This window comes from Gossypium hirsutum, chromosome D09 (genome assembly GCF_007990345.1).
Source record: "Gossypium hirsutum isolate 1008001.06 chromosome D09, Gossypium_hirsutum_v2.1, whole genome shotgun sequence".
NCBI classification, from domain to species: Eukaryota; Viridiplantae; Streptophyta; class Magnoliopsida; order Malvales; family Malvaceae; genus Gossypium; species Gossypium hirsutum.
Genome location: NC_053445.1, coordinates 37,493,348 through 37,519,027, shown reverse-complemented (window position 1 = coordinate 37,519,027; position 25,680 = coordinate 37,493,348). Strand labels below are relative to the sequence as shown.

Genomic DNA, 25,680 nt, shown 5'->3' with positions numbered 1-25,680 from the left:
GGATACAATCAAATAAAGATGCATCCTGGAGACATGAGAAAAACCACATTCATTACCTTATGGGGAACATTCTGTTACAATGTAATGCCCTTCGGATTGAAGAATGCGGGAGCAACGTATCAAAGAGCTATGGTGACTTTGTTTCACGACATGATGCACAAGGAGATCGAAGTCTATGTTGACGATATGATCGCGAAGTCTAGAACGGAAGAAGAGCATGTTCAGGTCTTGAAAAGGTTATTTTTGAGATTAAAGAAATTTCAGCTTAAGCTTAACCCGGCCAAATGCACGTTTGGAGCCAGATCAGGGAAGTTGTTAGGCTTCATAGTTAGCAAAAAGGGGATCGAGGTTGACCCAGACAAAGTAAAGGCAATACGAGATTTACCTCCCCCGCGCACTCAGAAGGAGGTTCGAGGTTTCCTAGGGAGGCTGAATTACATTGCTCGGTTCATCTCACAACTGACAGAGAAATGTGATCCAGTATTCCGGCTCTTAAAGAAACATAATCCGGGTGAATGGGATGAAGAGTGTCAGAGGGCTTTCGATAGGATAAAGCAGTACTTGGCTAATACTCCAGTCTTATCACCTCCAAGTCCAGATAGGCCATTGATATTGTATCTGACAGTGTTGGAGAATTCCATGGGGTGCGTATTGGGCCAACATGATGAGACGGGAAAGAAAGAAAGGGCAATATACTATCTCAGTAAGAAATTTACCGATTGCGAAATGAGGTACTCATCAATTGAGAAGTTGTGTTGTGCTCTAATCTGGGTAACCCGAAGACTGAGGCAGTATATGTTGTATCACACGACTTGGTTGATTTCAAAGTTAGATCCTTTAAAATATATGATGGAATCGACTGCTTTGAACGGGAGAATGGCTAGATGGCAGATCTTGCTCTCAGAATTTGATATAGTATATGTCAGTCAGAAGGCCATAAAGGGAAGTGCAATAGCCGATTTCCTAGCTAGTAGAGCCTTGGAGGACTATGAGTCTTTGAATTTTGATTTTCCAAACGAGGACTTGATGTATGTGGCGAATACTGAAGAAAATCCTCAAATGGATCACGTATGGAAGTTAAATTTTGATGGAGCCTCAAATGCTACGGGTAATGGAATTGGGGCAGTCTTGGTATCCCCAAGTGGAGATCATTATCCTGTTGCTAGCAAGTTGGACTTCGATTGTACAAATAACATGGCAGAATATGAAGCATGTATTATGGGCATTCGTGCAGCCATTGAACGGAACATCAAAATACTGAGAGTATACGGGGATTCAGCGTTGGTGATATACCAACTCAAAGGGGAGTGGGAGACTAGAGATCCTAAGCTAATCGGTTATAGAAAACTAGTTCTTGAATTGGCTGAGGAGTTTGACGATATCACCTTCTATTACCTCCCACGGGAGGAAAACCAAATGGCTGATGCATTAGCTACTCTAGCTTCGATGATTCAGGTGAATAGACTTGAGGCAATGAGGCCTGTTCAGATGAGTATCTCGGAGACCCCGGCTAATTGCTGCAATATTGAGGAGGAGGGAAAAGATGATTGTCCTTGGTATCGGAGTATCTTACAATATGTGAAGAATCGGGAATACCCTGATCAAGTGACAGAGAATGACAAAAGGACTCTGAGAAAGATAGCCATTGAATATGTCGTAGATGGAGAAGTGTTATATAAAAGAAGGAAGGATCAAGTATTGTTAAGATGTGTAGATGCGGTAGAAGCCAAGAAAATTTTGGAAGAAGTCCATGAGGGTATTTGTGGGACGCACGCCAGTGGTTTCACGATGGCCAGACAGATCATGAGATTTGGGTACTATTGGCCCACCATGGAAGGAGATTGCATTGATCATGCCAGGAAGTGCCAGGAAGTGCCACAAATGCCAAATTTACGGAGACAAAATACACGCGCCTCCTTCACCTCTTCACGTCATGACCTCTCCTTGGCCGTTTTCCATGTGGGGTATGGATGTTATTGGGCCAATATCACCAAAGGCTTCTAATGGGCATCGCTTCATCTTCGTAGTAATTGATTACTTTACCAAGTGGGTGGAGGCTGCTTCATATGCAAATGTCACAAAAGCAGTAGTCAGCAAATTCTTGAAGAAGGAGATCATTTGTCGATATGGGATGCCTGAGAGGATCATATCCGACAATGCGATAAACTTGAATAATAGCACAATAGCTGAAGTTTGTAGCAAATTTAAAATTAAGCATCATAACTCATCGCCGTATCGTCCCAAAATGAATGGTGCAGTGGAGGCGGCCAATAAAAACATTAAAAGGATTGTGGGGAAAATGACTGAAACCTACAAGGATTGGCATGAGAAGTTATCATTTGCTCTCCTTGCCTATCGAACATCTGTTAGAACTTCTACTGGGGCAACGCCTTTTTCTCTGGTTTATGGAATGGAGGCAGTATTACCCATTGAAGTTGAAATCCCTTCTCTACGGGTGTTATCTGAGCTACAGTTGGATGAAGCCGATTGGATCCAATCTCGGTACGATCAGTTGAACCTAATAGAAGAAAAGAGGCTAAGAGCTATTCACCATGGGCAAATGTACCAGAAACGAATGATGCGAGCCTATAATAAAAAGGTTCGCCCCCGAGAATTTCGTGAAGGGGACTTGGTACTAAAAAAGATCCTTCCTATGCAAAAAGATTTTAGAGGAAAATGGATGCCAAATTGGGAAGGTCCTTATGTTGTAAAGAAGGCCTTTTCCGGTGGAGCTTTGATCCTATGCGAGATGGATGGAAAAAGTTTACCAAATCCTGTAAATGCAGACTCCGTCAAGAAATATTTCACTTGAAAGAAAGGGGAACAAAAGTGAAAACCCGTAAAGGGCGCTTTGCTTCCTAAAAAAAAAAAAAACTTTGGAGAGGCTAAGGTGAAAACCCGTAAAGGGCACTTTGAGACCAAAAAGGGCTTGAGTCGAAAACCCGAAAAGGGCGACTCAAGTATTGGGCAGGATTGGAACATCAGGACTTGAGCGGATCAAATTTTGATCAGGGGCATATGATGATCTTGAACCAATAAGAAAGGATATGCAACGTCTTGGAACATTGACAGAGTATTGCAGATCTCCTGAACACATGTCAAACTTAGAAGGGTCTTCGGAAAGTTTGTACAGAGAAACTCAAGCGGCGATAACTGGGGCACCTAGTTCTTATGTGTATTCTTGAAATACATTTCTTTTATTTTCTTTTTTCTTCCTTTCCTTTTGTGAAAACGCACATTCTCAATCCACTTCTTTGTTACCTTTCTTTCGCTATCTTCGATGTTTTATTTGAGTTATGATCAGAAACGAGCCTTATTCTTATCCATTGTTATGGTCTTTTTGCAAACATGTTGCATAGGAATAATGATTAACGAACTAATAAAACTTTCAGGAAAGAGGTTTTGCACATTACTCTGGAAAATTTCTAAATAATATAGGGACCTGAAACATGACTAATGTTTAGAACACGCCAATTTTAAAGGTTGGAAATCTAAGAAGGAAGAGTCTAAATTAAAGACTATCCTTTCAGATTTTGTCGTCTAAACATTGATTAAACAAAATGACAAGCTGTCGTGTTAATTACAAAGCTTAAATGAACAAGCAAGCAATGATCATCAGGCAATAGGAAGAGGTTACCTCGGAGAAGAGAGCCTTCACTTGCTCATAAGACTTTCGTACGACACCTTGAGAATGGTGTAGGAAACCAGAACGGTTCAGATCCTACATCCCCGAATTGTGATAAAAGAGGACAAAAGAAAAGCCACATATTTCTACCCTTAGATTACTGTGAGAGAATGATGGTACAAATTTTGGCGTCCCAGTGGATATAACTTTGAGGTTTACAATGGGGACAGTCTGGCTAAATGTTCCTTCAGAAAAATCAGTCAAGCGAGAAGGCGTTGTAGCACGTCAGTCACAAAACCTTGAGTAGTGATAACCTAAGCGAGATCATTCTCGGAAAATAAAATTCTGCATTCATGCAAACACCATTCATATATGTCTAGTTAGGAGCATTTGTTTCATTTTGATCATGTCATCCTAATCATTAGGCATAATTAGGTTTATTATACAGGTCTTATCTCCCTGAGATTACAGTGGAACAGACCAAAGAATTTCAGATCTTATCTCCCTGAGGTTACAGCGGAGCAGATTGAAGCCAGAGATCTTATCTCCCTGAGATTACAGCGGAGCAGATCAAAGATAGTAATCCTATCTCCTTGAGATTACAATGGAGCGGATTAAAGGATCTTATCTCTCTGAAGTTACAGTAGAGAAGATCACATCAGGTCTTATCTCCCTGAGATTACAGTGGAACAGACCAAAGAATTTCAGATCTTATCTCCCTGAGGTTACAGCGGAGCAGATTGAAGCCAGAGATCTTATCTCCTTGAGATTACAGCGGAGCAGATCAAAGATAGTAATCCTATCTCCTTGAGATTACAATGGAGCGGATTAAAGGATCTTATCTCTCTGAAGTTACAGTAGAGAAGATCACATCAGGTCTTATCTCCCTGAGATTACAGTGGAACAGACCAAAGAATTTCAGATCTTATCTCCATGAGATTACAGCGGAGCAGATCGAAGACACTATCCTATCTCCCTGAAGTTACAGTGGAGCGGATTAAAATAAGAGATCTTATCTCCCTGAGATTACAGCGGAGCAGATCGAAGACACTATCTTATCTCCCCGAAGTTACAGTGGAGCGGATTAAAGGATCTTATCTCTCTGAGGTTACAGCAGAGTAGATCGCATCAAGTCTTATTTCCCTGAAGATACAGTGGAACAGACTGAAAACAATAAGGCGTGTCTCCCTAAAGTTGTGGCGGAGCGGACAGAAGATAGTGATCCTTATCATGTCTAATCTTATTCCCCTAAAGTTGTAGTGGAATAGATGGAAGCGAAGTCACAAACCTTGTCTCTCTGAAGTTGCAGTAAAGCAGGTTGGAGTCACGAAACTTATCCCCCTGAAGTTGTAGTGGGGCAAGTTGAAGATATGAGTCCGATCTCCCTGAAGTTGCAGTGGAGCGGGTCAAATGATGGACCTTACCCCCTGAAGTTACAACAGAATGGATTGAAGCCACAAGTCATATCTCTTCTTGAAATTGCAGAGGAGAGGATCGACGCAACAAGACAAAGTGGATTGAAATGAAGCTACCTGAAGAAGAAAAGCACCAAGAAGTCGAGACTCGACGAGACCGGGCGAAATTGGGCTTTCTTAGTCTTTGCTCTGTTATCGTTACACGACAACGAGCAAAGAGGGGCAGCTGTACAAGCCCAATCTGAACCAGCCCAAACCCAAGACCCAAAACAGACCCAAAGCCCAATCTGAACCAGCCCAAACCCAAGACCCAAAACAGACCTAGCCCCTAACCCTAGCCGCCGCACCCATCACCTACCCTCTGCCACAGCCACCAACTCCCTGCCACCGCCGCAACCACCACTAACCACTCCCATCAAAACACCTGCAAAACACGCAAAGAACAGCAACCAAAATGAAAAGAAAAGGCATTTAATGTTGGCTATAAAAGCCATGTTTATTGACTGTAAAAAGGGTTCGGCCCTTGTTTTTCCGGAGAGAAGAGAAATAAAAAGGTTGAACACTAATCTTTGACCGGTTTTTCTTTTTTTTCCCTCTCTACTATTACCATTTTTTTACGATTCTATTTCTTTCATTTTTTTTACACAAAAATATAAAGAAAAGATTAAGAAAGAAGCTTATTACCCTTTTCTTTACGTCGCCGGAGCGCTCAGGAGGCCGAGGAGAATCATCGGAGAGAAAAGGGGAGACTTTTGGTCTCCCCGCCGCCGTACACGGTGGCGCCGGCGCCGGAGGGCGGCGGCCGGTGCGGTGGCCCTCGGCCGGACCCTTGGCCGGCGCTCAGAGAGAAAAGGGGAGGGTTGAGAGGTTTTGGGTTTTTTTTTTTGAAAAAAGAAAGAGGAAATGAAATTTTTTGGGAAAATTTTTGAATATATAGGCGTGTGAAACGACGCCGTTTTGGCCCAGCTCCATAACGCCCAAAACGGCGTCGTTTTGCTTTGGATCGGGCCGACCCGACCCGCTCCTGGAGGATCCGCGTGTTTTCGACGGAAGGGCTAATTGCACCTTTAGCCCTTCCGCTTTTTAATGGTTTTATAATAAAGTCTTTTATTTTTTTATTTGGCCCCGCGTTTTTTGCGCCTATTCTAATTTGGTCCTGAACGAAATGGCGCGCTAAAGGTTGGGAATATTTGCTCAATCAGCCCTCCATTCTTCGGGCGCATTATTTTTTTGTCCCTCGGGACCCCTTCTTTTCGTTTATTTGCATTTTAAGCTCCAAATTTCGTCTCAAAATTCGATTTAGTCCTTTGTTTTATTATTTTTAGCTATTTTATTAATAACATTGATAAATTATATATTATTATGACTGTTATTATAGTTTGTTATTGTTAATATATTATTGTTTGTGTTTACTTATTTAAGTTTAAAGTGTAGGTGCCTTATTATAGTTATTATTATATAATTTTTATGTTTTATAATCCATATATATGTAAATCCATATACGTATTCATATTTTTATTTTTATTTTCTTTCATATGCTTACATATATGTACATATTTACATTGTTTTATTATATATATGTACTTTTATATTTTTTATAATTTTAATCATATTGTTATTTACTTATTTATTTAAGTTCTCATGATTATTTTAAGAGAATATTTTATTTTTATTTGCTTATACATTTGTTATTTTGTGAATTGTTGGTTTGTTCTTTTATTTATTTTATTTTGATTGCTATTGCTTGTATTATTGTTTTATATACTTTTGTATTTATTATGGTTTTGCCATGCATATCAACAATGTAATTTGTTTTCACATTCTCTTATTACGACTTCGTGTTTCGTTTTACTCAATATGTCAAAACTTGTTTTAAATAAATGGCATTTTGTGTTTAGATTCGAGAGGATCGTACCCTAACTTACTGGGTTTCGATTTTTACGATAAATCTAAATGCACGAATTTTTCGAACTCAAATTTCAAAACGATCTCGGGATTTAAAAAAGGAAATACGTCCTAACTTACTGGTCGTGAACTCATTTTTAAACCCGAGATGGCTAAAATATCTTTTAAATAAGTAAAATTCTGGCATTCATTCACATATTGGGAATTTGAGACATTGTATTCTAACTTACTGGATATGATTCTCTTTCTCGAATAATGTGAAATATGCCAACTTTCCCAAAAAATTTTCAACGTTTTAATACAAGGATCGTATTTTTTAAATTCTTCTAAGTTTTCAATTTTCGACATTAAGACATTAAGTAATCAACTAAGGTACCAATTTTGGGCGTATCGAGGGTGCTAATCCTTCCTCGTGCGTAACCGACTCCCGAACCCGTTTTCTGAATTTCGCGGACCAAACTTGTTGTTTTAATAAAATCAAACCATTTATTAAAAAAACCGCTTTTCGAGGTGATCCAATCACACCTTATAAAAAAGGATTGGTGGCGACTCCTGTTTCATTTTTTTCAAAACCCAAGTCGACCCCGTTTATCCAAAAAAATAGGTGTCAACACCGAATATTATTTATATTTAAAAAATTTTCATTTTTTTGGCAAACCCAAGTGAAAATGGATATAAAACAATGATAAAGATGATAATGTAAGTAACATAAAAACAAAGGCTATAAAATAAATAAAAAGACAAACTAATATAATACACCATGGCAAACATGCAAACAATAATATTAAAGCCTTCATTCTAAATAATATGAATACAAATAAAGAAATAAACAAAAAGAAATAAATAAGATAATGTAAATGTAAAAAGGATACATATATATGAATACATTTTAAAATTATTGTAAATAAACATGTAAGCAAGCAAATGCATACACATATGCGTATATATATTATAAAAGATGTATAAAAGTATGTTTTTATATACATGTATTTATAAAAATGCATATAGATATATATAGATAGTTTTAAGCTATAAAGTATACAAATATGTACATATATGAATTATAAAATATATAAAAATATGAGTTTGTATGTATATGTAAATTATATGGAAATATATACATAAATAAAAAAAACATATAAGTATGTGTATGTATTCATGAAAATAAAAAAATGTAAATAAGCATATATAAAAATTATATAAAAAAGTAATAAAAATATATATATGTAAAAAATACGTATATATATAAAAGTAATAATAATAATAATAATAATAATAATAATAATATGAAATTTGTTAGGAAAATAAACAAAATAGCAAAAGGATTAGATTAAACATTAAAACAAGATATGGGGGTTCAAAACGCAAATAAACGAAAAGGGCGGGACTGCCCTGAACACGCACCAAACATGGAGGGACCAGAAAAGCAAATTGCCCCTCCTTTAAAACGACGTAGTTCGGGTAAGGGTTAAATTGAAAACACAAAAAAATTTCTGGGCAAAATTCGAAAGATTAAAAGAACCTAATTTTAAAAGCATTAAAAATTGGAAGGGCTAAACGTGAAATTAGCCCTTCCATAAAAAACACGCGGATCCCCTTTGGGCAGCGGGTCAGGTCATGGGTTAGGAGCTAAACGGCGTCGTTTTGGAGCCTGTTAACCCTAGCTCCAAACAGCGCCGTTTTGCACCCTTATTTAAATTAATTTTTTTTTCAAATAACTCATTAGCAGCCATTCTTTAAAAAAAAACTCAAAACCATTCATTTTTTTTCTCTCAAGCATATGGCCAGAGCCCAGAAACCGGCGAACAGGGCAACCTCGTCACTGCCGTGTCGGCCACCGCCCGTGGTGGCCAGAAAATTCAAAAAGGTATTTTATTTTATTTTTTTGCTTTTTTTTGTTTATACGTTGTTTAAAAAATAAAATAAAAATATAAATATAAAAAAACGATTGCAAACGAAAGAAAGAAAAATAAAGAAAAAATAGAGATTATACCGAAGAAGGGTTTTTCGAATCTGTTTTTTTTTTGCTTTTATTTCTTCAAATCGTAAAAGAGAGAGCCCTCTATTTTACAAACATAAAGATCGCCCCCCTTTTTACAATCTGTTTAAAAATGGCTTTATAGCCGAATATACAAGCTTTATTTTTTAATATTCTTGTCACTTCAGGTGCAGGCACAAGTGGGCAGGGCAGGTGAGCGACGGAGTAGGTGGCGGCAGGTAGCAGAAGAGCAGGGGTCAGAAGAGGTAGCGGCGGCTGCAGCGCTAGGGTTTCAGAAAAGCTGAAACCCTAGTTTGAATAATTGTTTTAGGCCTGATTTGGGTTTAGGTAATAGGGCTTATTATTTTTTGATTTGGGCTGTGGTGTATTGGGATAGGCTAGTTGGGTTTGGTCAGTTGGGTAGGTCAAAATGGGCCTGTACAAAGGGTGTTAACCCTTCCTCGTGCGTAACCGACTCCCGAACTCGTTTTCTCAAAATTCGCAGACCAAAATAATTTTTAAGGTGAGCCGATCACACCTTAATAAAGGATCGGTGGCGACTCCAGTTTTATCTTTAAAGTCGACAAAATCTTTTTTGTTTTTTTTAAAAGTGGTTTCGACACTTTCGTTGCATTACATTCGTCTTTATTTCGGTATTTATCATTGTGGTTTATAATTGTTGTGTTAATTTAAGTTTGGATATATTTTTGCACATTACATTCCATGATCGGTCGATCTTACCCTTCTATGTGGGAGTGAGAAACTACGCCTTCGTAAGGTTTTTACCTCCGCATAGGATAGTGAATCGCTTTCGGGATACATCCGTACCTATGTGTTCGTGAGGTTTTCATCTCTGCATGGCCATAGGGAAATGTATTCCCCTGAACTGAACTCGGTCTGTATGATCCTATAATGGGTGAGATCGAGGAATCTGCCGGTTCGGGTACCTTTACTTTAGAACCAAACCGCATATAGTGAGCCCTAAGAACCTACCCTAGGTAGAATCACGCCAAAACCCTAGTGGTCACCCGAATAGGTGCTCTATTTGTTTCTTTCTTACTTACTTTTGCTTTATACTAACCCGTTTCGTTTTGTTTCGGTTATGATTGCATTGCATTTTTCATCAAATAGAAAAGATGTGTTGATTCACGTTCAAGTATCTAAATAGAGAGCTTGTCATAAGACAATGAGTTTCTTGATAAAATGGAAGACAATGCAGTCGTCCGAATATGGTCCGAGAAAATGTAACGAAGGAAGGGTGATAGTCTGGTGAATGAGTGCACAACTTTGCCTCGTTGCCCGAAAACTCAAGCTGACGAAGACTATTCGAGAGCCGCTAGCACCAACTTTCTTAAACCAAAAATTTATTTTAATATAATATTTATATTTCAATTGTATTATGCATGCTTTATTAACTCAATCAATTGTATATTCATACTAGTTATAAAGCCCTTAACTAAGTTAGTTTCACATATCAACCAGGCCCTAACTTAGTTATGGATTACCTAAAAAGTAATTTTATTTGCAAAGTTAATTATATGACTATGTGGGGATTTTTGACTTTTTATATCTTTATAAATCAATAAAAATATGTCCATAATCCATACTATTTATAAAGGCTTTTATTGAGTGGATGTTACACGTCGACCGAGTCCTAACTCAATTAAGGAATTACCAAAAATCATTTTATTTGCAAAGTAAGTTATATGATTATGTGTGTATTTTTTTTATTTCTTATATCTATATAAATCAATAAAAATTGTCCATAATGAGATTTGAACCAAGGACGCCATGCATGTAAGAAAATTTTTCTTTTGCCATTTGAACTAAAACAATATTTAATTTTTATACAAAACTTTAATAAATATATTTGTTATATATTTGTATATCCTTACTAGTTATAAAGCCTATTACTAGAGATGGAATGCGGACCACATATTAAAATTTTGTTATATATTTTGAGGTGATGGAATGTGGACCACGTATTAAAATGGAGGTCCGAGATCATAATAATCGAAACCCAAGAAAATCTGAGTTTGCAAAGATTCGAGTCCGAGCTGATTCGAGCCTGAGAAAGATTGAGCTCAGGCCCGACCCTGAGGGTCATCTGGAGGTGCGGCCGTGCAGGGCCCAGGGTTGAAAGGGGTCTAAGTTATTGTTTTCCAATTTTTAAGGGGCCCAAAATTTTATTTTTTTAGCTTTTAAGGGACTTTAAAAAAAATTCTCCAACTTTTATGAACCTAAAATCTCATTTTATTGTTTTGTCTAAGGTCTCAAAAATATCAAGAATGGATCTGATTGAGCTCGAAATAATTCGAGCTCAAGAATCTAATCCAAGCCGTAGATATATTTGATCCAAAACCTGAAAAGTGTTGCACCTTGTTGATCAAGATTACCACACAAAAGTTGTTGCATGCCATCCATATTATTTGCATTATCCAATGTAATGCTATTTTTTTTTTCGATGCACCATTCTCTTAATAAGTCATGAAACTTGTTAAACAGAACAAATGCACTAGTATGTGGTGGCGGAAAATGTCGAAAATTCAAAATTAAAAATTCCCAACTAAACACGTGGCTCTATTTTGGTCTCATATATAGCGAAATTTTGAGAATCTGAAAATGAGTTAGATAAAAAAAAATTCATGGAAGTAAAATTTATATTGGAGATTAGAATCAATGAAAAGTATTGTCAATTAGGAATTGTGACAAAAAGGATTAAATTATAAATTTAGAAAAATTAGAAGACTAAGGTGAAAATTTAACTGAAAATTGAAATTCAAGCTATTTTTTTATTATTTGACAAGAAAATAGGTAGAAATGTATGTTGATGTGATGAGAATAACTTTTTGAGATCAAATTGAAAAGACTTAAGAATATAGGAATTAATTTATAAATTTATAAATTTTGTTCAGAAATGGATAAAAGTGTAATCTCTCCTATCTAAGAATTATTATTAACAATTAAATGTGAATTATAAAATTCGGGTTCACAAATAATTATTTGTTGTGAAGAAATTGAGAAGAAAAAAAAGACAAAAACAACAAAATGATAATTTTGTCATGAAAAGAAAATTTGGTCACATTTCTCAAGAATTTTAAATTAGAAATATTGTTTGATAAAATATTTAATTTATGGAATAAATTTGGACCATTGAATGCTATTAAATTGAGGTGTGGAGCATGTATTAAATTTTTGTACTTGGGCTTGACTTTGACTTGGATTTTTAGTATTTTAAAATTTAATGAACAAAAAATAAAAGAAATCCCATCAGCCCTCCATACTTGCTGCTGCCGTGAGTCTCCTTTTGGGGGAGGAGAAATATCTTCTTCAATTTTTGATAATTTTCTTTAAAAAAAATCAACTCCAAAACATTAATTTTTTATTAAAATCAATTAGAAAACTCATCTTTCAAGTTGGAATCCACCTTCAAAACCTTAATTTCAGTGAGGGTTTTTATGGTTCTTGAAGGAGAAAATATGATCTAAATAGAAAAAGCTTCATTAAGGTCAGTGTGTTTTCCATCTCTCTTACCATGATAATTGAGTTTAGTTGCTATGAGAAAGTAAAAAAAAAAAATTATATGCTAATTTTGGTTATATTTTGGAATATTAAAAAAATGAGGAATTGTTTCCAAGGTTTGATTCTAAATGTTGATGCTTGATTTTTAAGTAAAAGTACAATTAAGAAGTAACGCAGAGGCGTACCAACAAATTAACAAAATACAAATCATACCTGCATAATTTGCACACACTAGACAATAGCACATTACGTTTTGACAGATCCTACTCACTTAGGTTCAAACATAGCAGATATATACGTACAGATCACAACTTGCTCATCATCAGATAATCAGATATCAAGTTATATACCCTAATTTAGATCGTACGGACCCTATAATAGGCTTACGTTCGTTTAGAACGACGCTTGTGGCCCAAGGGAAAAATTCCAAATATTGCTTCACACGCCCGTATGGTTTCACACGGCCTGGTGAATTGACCGTATGACTCTACATGGTTTGGCACACGCCCATGTGTCCCACACAACCTGACACACACCGGTGTGCGTGCCCATGTGTCCCACACGGCCTGAAACACGCCTGTGTGCCTCCAATTTTTGTGAACAGTAAGTTACACGGCCTGCCCCACGGCCTTGTGGCATCGACAGTCTCGTTTTCTGACGAATAAAATTCGAAAAAGAAGGGGTTTCTGATACTCACCTTATACGGGTTCAATGCAGGAGCAACAAGGATGAATTCCCGCCCCTAAACAACAAGCAATTATCCAACAAACGATTAATTCGCAGTCAAATTGCTAGAAACTAACATTCCAGAACCGAAGTTACATCGAAGAACTTTCGACACCAGAACTTTAAATCAACTTACCGGTCAACGAATTGAACTCAGAAGGAGAAGTTAGGACCCGTACAAAATCAATTCGGCATAACAAAGCAAAAAGAAATGTAGTTTGAAGAGAAGAATCAAATGAAGAAAAAAAAAACAAAGAAAGGGTAGAGGAATGGTAGAAACATAAATGAAAAGTAAAACGAAAATAAACAACATCATCAACTCAGGAGGTTTGGGAAGTTTATTTAACCACCTAAAGCTAACTACCACACAAAGAGTTTCAGGAATAAAATATTCTCTATTGCTTTTATAACCCACATGCCCAAAATAGGGATTTAATCAAAAGTAGCAAAATTTCTAAGAGGTAGGATTCGAACCCAAAACCTCACACACATAACCAAAATACTTAACTACTGAACCAGATCAATTAACTTGTCAAAAACTCCCCAAAATCTAAACTCAAAATCGAGAGATGACCACTCTTAGTTTCCAACTCAATTTCTTCTAATCCAATTTTTGGGATGTTACATAATATATATAACTAGTTTACTAATTCATGGGTTAATGATGTGTATTATTCAAATTTTAAATTAATTCAAAATTTTAGCATATAATATTATTATAGTTTGAAAATATAGAAAATTGAATTTCTTATTTTCACATAAGTAATTTATTGCATAAATACAACAATGAATTTGGTGATTAATATAAGAACAAATTTCTTATATTAGAGTACGAAGAGCATATTAAACTGTATAATTTTTGTTGTTGTTAATTCTAATACTATGAAAAATTCAAAATAATAATAAAAAATGAATGCTTGATGAAGTAGAGCAATTTTAATTAAGAGAAGTAGTCGTAAAATTTAGCATAATTAGTCAAATAGTTGTTTTTTTGGGTAATGATCTAGTAATATATTACAATTCAGCCAAGTTGTATTTCAATTAATATGATTCGCTTTGATTGTTGTGTTAAATTTATTTGTAATTATTTAGATTTTTTTATTAAAAGAGAATTGATTTTATCCGCATTTCAATTAGTGATAATGCTATTCATTGATAAAATAGAAATATTAATATATAATTTTTATAAATACATGATTAGTATATTAATCTCTGTAGATGATAAATCAAGATGACTTGCATTGAATTTTTTAAAATGAAAATTTCTATGTAAATTATTATTATTTATTTAATAAGAAACGTTGAGTGTACAGTAGTCAGGAAAATTGCATGTCTTAACAATTATTAATAGTCCACATGTAATTATTAAATTGTTTTTTATTGATTTCATTATATATGTTTCTATATATTTGGCATGCCCATTTTTGTAAGTACGTTCCATGGAAGTAAGAATTTTATATCAAAGTGCTGTATAAGGATGAGAAGATTATAAAGTTTATTTTTTAATTAAAGATATAATTATTAAAGATTGGACAAATAAAATAATATTATAAATGCACTTACATCATAATGTCTGTAAAGTTTTAGTAACTGATTTTATTTTACAATCGAAGGTATAAGAACATTTCTTAAATTATATATAATAAGCAACGTGGGTCATTGGTATGGCATAGCACCTAAGATTTAATCCCATATTTTAAAAGGCCCGGAATGTGAATATTCATCATATACGCTTCCCACTCAATGCTCTCGGAATCAAAATTAAATTCAACTAAATCAATGCCTTGCTCTTCAGCCACCCTTTGTAGTTCCACCAAATTTCCATCATTAAAGCTGTTTGGAAGAGAACATTTAAAATGCTACTTTTATGACATACACAACTGTAGTGATAAAAATGAAAGATGGTTAAATGCAATATAATAGAATAGTAAAATGAATATTTACCTTCCTAAGAAGAATGTATAAGGTTCGTAAAGTTTTGCTAATTGGATTGCGAAGTTGATTTTCCGATTAAGATTTTTATAAATTTTTTTGAAACGTTGGCAACAAAGTATATTCGCCAAATAAAGTACCTGATCAGAAACATGAAAGAAGAAATAAAAATTATAGTGAGAAAATGAATAATTTGATTAAAAAACAAGAAATTAAGAACACCAAACCTTCAGTGGGAGCACATATTTCATTTGCATGAGCAGCAAATATCTATTAGCTTTGCTGAAAAATGTTAGTTGACCAATTTTCACTCTCAGCCCATTTGCATCAATCCATGGGTTTTTAATGAAATAACAGTGGAAAAGGTTTCGAAGATCTGAGAGTGTTAAGGGATTTCTGAACGAGGAGCTGACATGATAAATGGTCTCACAAACATGACGTTCTGCATAATGAACTTTCATGGCCACAACCATGGCATTTACCACCATATCAACCGGTATCTACATATATATACAATTTAAAAACTCCTCATCATGTTTTTTTTTTTTACTTCCAATAAAGCAAGAAATTATAATGTTATCAAGAAAATGGAATTAAAAATCTCACCACATCAATAATAGTGTTAGGATTGGCAGGAAAACATGTTAATTTCCCCTTTCCATAACTCACAATGAAGCTATCAAAGGTTCTGCATGTAAGAAGCCATACATAAATTTTAAAAATGATCTACTCGTATTGTTAATTTCCCCTTCCATGTAGTGATAAAAATAATTTAAATTAGTATTAATACCTAACACCTTCAATCCAACCAGGGAAAGCTTGTTTGTAAGTGCTTGCAATCATGGTGGGGCGTATAATAACAAGTGGCAAACCCATTCAATTTTGCCCTGTATTATAAACAACACTTGTTTTTGTAAGTAATCTATGGGTTTTTAATTTCCCCCCTTTAATAATGGTTTTATAATATTGGAATTTTATTTTATCATACATATTGAAATAGGTCTAATTATGCTAGAGATCTCTGCATTTTTTTTTTGAAAATAAAAATTTAGTCCTTAAATTTTAATTTTGAAACATTGAGTCCTTGCATTTTTTTATTTAAAAATCTTGGTCCTTCCTTCTAATTTTGATGTTAAAGTTATTCATGTAGCAATTAAAAATGGTAAAAATAACTTTTCAGCGCTTAGTGTTTATAGCTTTTTATTAATTTGATCATTATTCTTTAAAACTACATATTTTTTAAAAATTTTAAATTTTAATTTTTTCCATATTTTAGATAAAAACAAATAATTTTAAAAATTATAATTCAAAAAAATAAAAAAAAATTATGAAAAATAACTCTTTAAAATTCAAAAGATGAAAAAGAATACCTTTTAAAAAAATCATTTAAATTGTTTAAAAATATATAAAAAGTTCCAAAATTAAAACAAGTAGACTTTATTTTGCTTTCTTTCTTCATGTGTTCTTCAGTGTTAATCAAACATTTACTAATATTTTATATAATTTATAATTAAATTTACAAAAATATAAATTTTATATATAATTAAATTGGTTTAAAATTTAAAAAATCATTCAAATTTGATTTAATATGGACCAAACAAATAGCTCAAAGTTTAGAGAGACTATCTTATCATTCATGGAATACATAACACATTTTTTTTTGAATTTTTGGAAATTATTATATTTTTATTATTTTATTTTTAATTTTAAAAAGATTTTAAATTTTCTCAATTTTTTATGATTTTTTTATTGAAAATATAAAAAAAATTCAATTTCTAAATTTTTTTTATAACTATCACAACAATTTTAATAGTAAAATTGATAATGGGATCAAGATTTTTAAATAAAAAAAATATAAAGACTCAATGTCTCGAAATTGAATTAGAGGAATTACATTTTAAATTTTAAAAGAATCCAAAAATTTTGACAAATTTAAACTTTTGACATATGAGTATGAGATATGATTCTCAATAGTTCTTATATATATGACTCAAGAGGCATATTCACAAATCAACTTGGCTTCATTTAACAAATCTTTGGCGATTCATTTTAATCATAATTTTGAATCAGGATGGAATAATAAAAAATAAAAAAAAAAAACCTTTTAAGGCCAAATTCCTTCATGGATGACTTTATTGCTTTATCTGGAGCACCATGGCATCGTAGTTGAGCTAATTGTTCTTCCATAGTTCTCTTTTCCTCAAATATATTTATGCTATGTGTTCCTTTCAAAATCTCACCCATATAAAATCGTTTCTCTAATATTATTCCTGCCTTTTCACCGCAAACGTAAGCTAAAAGAAAGAAAAAAAAGAAAGGGGAAATCATTAATAAAGTATATTCAAATTTACCTAAGCTGATATTAAATGGAGTCATGCTACTAATTTTGCAATAATTTTTCTCTTATTTTTATATCTAGAATTTAGTTGTTTAGATAGCATTGAAATACAAGTAATACAAAATCAAATCATAATTGATAATTGATAATTACCGGTTGAAATGTGGAGAAATAGCTTTATTTTATCACATTTCTTCCCAAAGTTCAAAACATTGAAAGCGCCAAATGTATTGATGCCCAACGCAACGTCATACCTTCCAAATGTAAGAAAAGCTAAGATGAAGATGAAAACAAATTGGTAAATTTGTGACATAATTTAATGTTATTTTATTATAAATTTATCCATAACTCGAGTTACTTAAATAAACTTAAAAGTCTCTCTCATATTAAAAATAATTTAATAAGAAAAAAATATTATGAGTCATTAAAAGGTTTTAATCAACCTTTAAAGTATTTTTAAAATTAAAATCAAATTCGACTCAACACAACTTAATATCAGTACATATGAGATACAATTTAAATATGTGGATGGAATTGATACGTTTTTCTTTGAAGAATGATACCAATAATTAGTTATAGCTTAATTACAACATGATTCTAAAGTACCTTTCATTAAAGCAAGTTGTGGCAGCAGAATTTACAACAATTTCTATTTCCTTCCTCATCTCTTCTCTTAGTTTTGAATCTTCCAATCCCAAGTTTTCAGAAGAGATATCACCTTCCACTGCTACCACCTTACTTGATATCAAGGCATCAAATTTTGAACCCCATTTGTCGCGGAGAATTCTAAATAATTCTGTGCTTGTGATCTACATATAATTTTTATTAACGTTAGTGTTATTTTAATTGGATATTTGGTATATAAAAGAAGATATAATTTTATATGCAAACTGTGTCTCTTATATAGATATATGTACTTCATAAGATGGATTGAGTACATAAAAATAGATATAATTTTTTTTATATACCTCATTTTCTAAGCGTTGTGTGGCGAATTTATCATTTGAAGTCCTCAAAAGAAGATAAAGCTTATTCACATTTAGTTGAAGCCGTAATATCTTCTCGATAAAGACTAATAAGCATGATTGAAACATTAAACCATTAAGTATTAGTTGTGCTTTCAATAAAATCACCTTTGGCCTTGCAAAGAGAGAGTAACAGTAATACCCTTAGCTAAAAATCCTGTTGCACCGGTGACTAATATGGTCTTGCCTTGAAGAAACTTGGCTACATTATCTAATTCCATGTCTGCCAATAACAAAACTCAAGAGAACGAATTAAAGTGGACAAAAGAATATATATGTATTATTGTATTATTCAGGAGAGAAAAAAAAACAAAATTTAGTCCTAATCTCGATAACTATTCTATTGAAATTAATAATGAGTTACAATAAACTATTTTGTTATATTTTATTGAAGTATCATTATATTAACGAATTTGAATCACATTCAAATGCCTTTTTTTTTTACTTTGCAACATTATGTGTCAAGAACAAACATTTTATTTTTTAAAAATACTTTTTAATAGCAATATTAATTACTTAAATCTTACGTCAAAATTTTCAAAAAAATATTTAATAAAGGGGTGTCTTCACATCTCTTTTAAATAGCAATTATAAATTAGTCCTAAATACTACTTTACCCCAATCCAAAACTATCAATTTTCTAGATTAGGAAGGGCGCAAAAATTCTAAACTTCCACAGTGCCTAACAACTTTTACACCACCCCATAATATATAAGCCTTAGACTTGCAACTCACCACCGTGCTATAAGTTCTGTTCTTAGTCCACACTATCACTCATTAGTGGGTTACCGGGGGTTATGTTTCCAATCAAAACTCCTACGCTCCACATCCAGACATGAGCTTCTCTCTAGGATTAAGTTGTTTGCGATATAAAGCTATATCCCATACTGTATATTAAATAAATAAAACTAAACTAAAATAATATATGATAAAAAGTAGGCATAAAAAGAATACAAAATGTGGGGAATGGTAGACCTTGATTCTGACATTCATCATTTTCCCTTATCATTTCTTTCATTTCCCTTGTTGGCAATGAAAGCTCTAGAACAAGCTAGTGACGAATTGAACTGTATTCCTTTCCAAAACCTAGTTGATATACCAAAAACAGGTAGTGTTAGGGGAAATCTCTTTATTTTGAAAGTGGTGGGAGTTGTTTTATCTATTATTCCAACCTTGATGTTCTGTCAATGAGTTTTGAAGAGGCTATTTATAGGGGATAATGAACGGAGATGCGATGGAAAACTTCTTAGAAGGCCACTATATTTATGAGTAATGATAAATGAAGTTATAAATAAGTCTACCTTTCGAAAAAAAGTTGTAAGTAAGTTTCGTGTATATATTGAAGCTTTATAATTCGATTCAAAATACGTGTTGCATATGCAAATACTTAAATTTAATGCTAATACTTAAATTTAATGAATAAAGCAAGGAATCAAGAGTTTGGAATATTTATATGGAGAGTTTTCGATTGGTCGATTCCAACTTCTTTTAACTATTCATCCAACTTTGCGATGAGAAGCGTGATAGGGACCACTAATTAATGAAATTATGGGCAAGTTTAGCCTAACAATACGATCCAAAAGCACGTTTTGCATTAATGCAAACACTTAAATAAAGCAAGGAATCAAGAGTTTGGCAATTGAACAATGCATCTACCTAACTATACATAATCATTAGGTATATGTTCCTAGAAATATTTTTATCAATATTTTATTTTTAATTGATTATAAAAAATATTTTAGAATTAATTTATTTTCTTAAAAATATAAAATTATAAGCTAAATATATAAATCATCATTCATCCAATAGGTATATATATATTATGAAGTAAGAAAATTATTAAGGAAAAACAACAGATAAAATCTTCAGAAATGTATACCACGGTTGAAAATGAAAGTAAAAAAGATGAAATATAATTTCCAAGGTTCACCGCTATGAAATAATCGAAGTTTTTGAAGTACTAATGGCGGACAGTAATCACATAGTAATGAGTAAAAATCTTTAAAATATACAGATTTTTGAGGTAAAACAATTCCGGCAAAAGTCTACATCTTATTTAAATAATTAATGAAAAGGAAAATGCAAAAATTTGAGAGGAAACAAAAAAAAGAGTTAATTATGTTATGAATATCTTATTAAATGGATGTCCATCATGATCAAGATAAAGTTTTAATGTACTTTAAATTCTATTAGTTATTAGAATTAGATCTCTACTTCTTTTATACTTCTTATACCTATAAATAGAGCCTCTGATGAAGCATTGCAATCATCCCTTTGATTAATAAAGTTTATTGGATCATCTTCCATCATTCCATTATCATTTTCATGTTCTTGGAGAAATACAACATAATCTTTTAGAATAGCATTTCTCCTTTCTCTTGTGGACCTCCTTAATGACACTTGTTCTTAAGGTTGTTGAGTTTGTTCTTCTAGAACAATTACCTCATCTTGAATAGGGAGTTGTTCAATATTGTATTGTTAATGATAGGTATGAAAACCTGAACATCGTCAAAAGTGATAGTAGGAACTGAGTTAGAATCTAATTCCTCATTAAATGCAATCTCTCTAACCTTATTTCTCCTCCCAAACTCAATATCCTCAAAAAATGTTGCAATTCTAGTCTAAAAAATATTCCTAGTTATGGGATCATAAAACTTATAGCCCCTAAATTGCTCAGAATAACCAATAAAGTAGCTGCTCACTATTTTGGAGTCCAATTTCTTTTCGTGTGGCCTATATGGCCTTGCCTCAGCTGGATATCCCCAAATGTGAAAGTGCTTTAGACTAGGCTTTTGACCTATCCAAAGCTTATAAGGTGTTTTTGCAGCTGCTTTATTTGGTACTCTTTTCAGAATGTAAGTTGTAGCCTTTAATGCTTCTCCTGTAACACCCCAAACCCAGCCTAGGAGTTATGGCCGAATCTGGCAGTGTCACATTGAAATGTTTAGCGTAAAACTTGTTGTCATTGAAATCTTTAAAATCAATTAATCATTTTGTTATTAAACAGTGATTCCAAAACGGGTTGTTCATTTCCAAGTGTGCATCATTAAAAGTTAATCACTTTTAGAACGTTATAAATTTTCCAAAATCTCATTTATTGCGGAATTTTTTTTTTGGAAATGTTGCAAAAACGTGGTGTCTTTGAAAACAGTTACCTTTTGAAAACCCATCTTTTTCTACAACTAGCAGTTTATATCAAACTAAATAAATAAAAACCCCAATTTAAAGTTTATAACTTTAAAGAGGCCTTTTTACATAAAAATACCCAAATTCAGTTACTTATAAATCAAAGGCTAAAAACGAAAGCTGATGCGGTTGTGTAGCCATCATCGAGTCTCTCGCCGCATTGACCCGGTGAGTTTATGAAAACTCAGTGTGTAATCCCCTAACAAGAAAACAGTCAATTAAACAGTAGATAAATGCAGTTTGGGCCAAAGCCCGCTACAGTAACAGTCTAGTTCAGTGTGGGCCTAAGCCCTTTCCCGTAACAGTAAACGATTGGGCTTGAGCCCATCACAATGCCAGTAATCAGTAGGGACTTTGCCCAATTTCAATAATAGTATCAGTGGGACCTTGGCCTATAACAATAATAGATATCAGTCATGCAATGAACAGTATTTAATATCATTACTTAATGCAGTAACAGTAAAAAATCATTAATTAGTGCAGATATGCAATTAGAAATCCTACCCAATCCAGCCTCTACACACCACTCCGTCTCGCCAAACACACCATGTGGAGATAAAATCGACCCACCCAGCCAGACACACCAAGATTACCACCAATTGCGGCACTAACTTGTATTTCTTGTATCTCCTCCAGCTTCTATTTCTTGTATCTAACTTGATATTCTAACTCTCCATAGTCTCCTTGTTATCTTTCTCTCTTGATGGATATGAAAAGTCTTTTGATTTCTAAGTGAAAGTGGTGAATTTTTGGTGAAAAGACCAAATTGTAAAGAAAAGAAAGTTTTTTTCTTTCTTTTCTCTTCATACGTTGGATGCATGGGAAGAAGATGAAGATTCTTCATCTTTCCTTCCATATATATGCTAAATATAAAAATAATAAAATAATAAAATATCATTTAAAAATCAAATTAAAATATTAATAAACTAATATTTATTTAATTAATTAATCTAAAATATCACCAACATCATCATTGCCTTCTATATTTCTCTCTGTTCTAATTGACCATTTTGCCCTTTATAATCTTTAAAAATTTCATCCTTGAGTCATCACCTAATTTGGTAAAATTGTGATTTAGTCCCTCAAAATTCTTCACCTTTTCAATTTGGTCCTAATTCATCCATTTTCCTTAGTTTCTAGATTATTCCACCCTTAAAATATTTACACTATTGGTCCTTCAACTTTTTCATATTTACACTTTAACCCTTCAAATTTTGAGTATTTACTCTTGGGCAACAAAACTTTTCTCACTTTTGCGATTTAATCCTTTCTTGAATTAATATGTCATAATATAATTCCCAATGTTGCCATAACTCAAAATTTCCCTTTTTGTCATTTTATTTCCTTATTTTACTATTAGGGATACCTATTTTCTTACTGTAGTAATTTTCGGGGTATTACAGTAGTAATTTTCGGGATATTACACGTATAAGGGACAATATGTATGCTATTGATTGGTTTTTGCTATAATTGATGATATGAATTAAATGTTTTTAAAATTTTTGATATTTCTGAAATGTAAACTCCAGTAATGCTCTATAACCCTATTCCGACAACGGATACGAGTTAGGGGTGTTACATATTCATTCCTGCATTATGCTCAATCATATATTGTATCAAGTGATGCATTCGTTTTTACACAACGCATGAAATGAAATTAAAACCAAGGCGATATTCTTTATTTTGGGGATTCGATAAATTGTGCCCCTAACTTACGAGGTACGATTTTTCCTTGAACTAAAATAATTGAATATCCCTTCCTTTTAAAAAAAATAATAAATAAGATTGTGAGATTTTGGCTATAATTAAACAGAGAGCGTTCTTATTTTCGAGAATTCGAGATTTTGTGCCCCAACTTACGGGGCATGATTTTTCGTCTTGATCGACTCAAAATGAGAATGCATCCTCATTAAAAATGCAATTTAGATCAGATTTCTTTCAATACCATTAAATAACACGATGCAAAGAAAGATCGTATTTTAAATTCTCTTTGAATTTTTAATTTTCGACATCAAAACATCAAGTAATCAACTAGGTACCAATTTTGAGCGTTATGAGGATGCTAATCCTTCCTCACACATAACCGACTCTCGAACCCATTTTCTTAAATTTTGTAAGCCAAAAATCATCATTTTGGTAAACCTAACCTTTTATGATTAAATTTTGAGGTGATCCAAATCACACCTAAATAAAAAGGATAGGTGGCAACTCCATTTTCATTTTAAAATAAAAGTCAATTTCAAAAACAAAAGGTTTCGACATGTGTAAAAGCCAATCAAAGTCCCTAAGCACAAAACAATTTCATGTCAATAAACTGTACCATCTAACGAGGTGTTTTTAAGTACTTAGAAGACTTTGGCAATTTTTATTTTGTATTGTAAAATTCGGTGTGCTCCTCGGTGCTATTACTCTTCCCATTTTAAGTCTTTTTACTTCGACAATGACTGGAGGTAATAATCGATCATTCTTCAACTATTTTCTTTTCTAATTGCTTGAGTACACTCACGTTCATCATAACCACAACATCCAACTTTGATTATGCGCATTAGCGAAGTACTATTGAAGATTTTTCTTCCTCTAACTTTTGAATTTGAGGATAGTTGTGATTTGACTTGTTGATGAGTTTTTCATAGGAGCCGTTGTGTCTTTGATGAACTGGCAAGAGATAAAATGCAAAGATTGTCCCACTTGGAATGATAGAAATTTGAGCTACAATCTCTAAAGTTTGTTGAGTGCAAAGAAATCTTATTTATAAATTTGAGCTACAATCTCTGAAGTTTATTGAATGCAAAGAAATCTTATTTATAAATTTAAGCTACAATCTCTAAAGTTTGTTGAATGCAAAGAAATCTTATTAATAAATTTTAGCTACAATCTTTGGAAGTTTGTTGAATGCAAGGAAACCCTTTGATGCTTTTCTTCAATGAAGTTTCGATCTAAGGGTCACCTAGACTTTATCTTGAAGGGTCATCAAGATTTTATCTTGAAAATGCATTTGGAGAAATGCTTGCTTGAGAATTTAATTTAGTATGAATTCAAGGGACTTCGAGACTTGATCTTGAATCAATAAGGCTTACTTAAAGGGTTGTCAAGACTTAATATTGAAGAACGAGTTTTATCTCCTTTCTAATGATGCAACCAGATGGATGGGAGAAAACTTTGATCCAAGTGTCTTCAAGACTTGATCTTGAATAGTAGAGTCCACTTCAAAGGTCTTCTAAACTTGAACTTGAAAACAAGTTTAGTCTCCTTTCTGCCAATTGAGCAGGATTTGAGAGTGACTTTCTTCAAAATTGATTTCTTCAAATTAATTAGAGTTAAAATAGTCATTAAAGAATAAGATATGTTTATAAAATAGTTCTAAAAAGATTTAATTTTGTTATTTATCTCTTATTAATTAATTTAATTTAATTAGAGATGAATAATAATGGTACATTATGAATATTGATTGGTAAAAACTTTTCTTCTACAAGACTGATTGACAAAAATCGAGATTTAATTTTTCTATTAGATGGAGCCTGGAAAACTATATTTAATGGTGATACTTGACCATACACCTGTACTGGTAGTTAAAATTCATGAAAATAGGGGGGGGGGGGCGAAGCTAGGGACTTGTGCCGGGAACCAAAATAAAATTGTAAAATTTCAAAGGACCTAGGCTAAAACTTTTACATTAAAGAGCTTCAAGTTTTTGGGAGGGGCCAAAACTGCACAGAGCTAAAAATCTTATATTAAATTATTAAATTTTGAGATGGAAATTTTCCATTCAATTAAAGGAATTATTGATTTTGTCGAAAAAGCAAAAAAAAAAAAAAAATTTTAATTTGATCATGGGCGAGCCCTTACCTACCACCCTACCTTCGCCCTTGCATGGGACGAGCTCCTCCTATTTGTTCTCAAAGGCTTCCTGCTATTGGTGTCAAGAAACAAGAGCTATAACATGAAAATTTTAGTATATCATTGTACTAACTTCTAGTTACTGTATTCGACCATTTCAAATTCTGAAAAAGGAAAATTCTGTATAAACA

The 25,680-nt window shown here is 33.1% G+C and overlaps 1 protein-coding gene across 1 annotated transcript; it reads right to left on the bottom strand.

Annotated features, from left to right (window-relative positions):
- Positions 1 to 14,689: 14,689 nt before the first annotated feature.
- On the bottom strand, positions 14,690 to 19,661 carry LOC107892577 (alcohol-forming fatty acyl-CoA reductase). The gene is made up of 11 exons (XM_016817642.2): positions 19,442 to 19,661; positions 18,609 to 18,689; positions 18,410 to 18,513; positions 18,048 to 18,250; positions 17,595 to 17,695; positions 17,205 to 17,397; positions 15,894 to 15,980; positions 15,710 to 15,791; positions 15,331 to 15,603; positions 15,116 to 15,243; positions 14,690 to 15,004 (listed from the first exon to the last, which is right to left on the bottom strand). Exons 1-11 carry the CDS (start codon positions 19,482 to 19,484, stop codon positions 14,848 to 14,850), a joined length of 1,452 nt encoding a protein of 483 aa, XP_016673131.1. The 5' UTR covers positions 19,485 to 19,661; the 3' UTR covers positions 14,690 to 14,847.
- Positions 19,662 to 25,680: the final 6,019 nt, after the last annotated feature.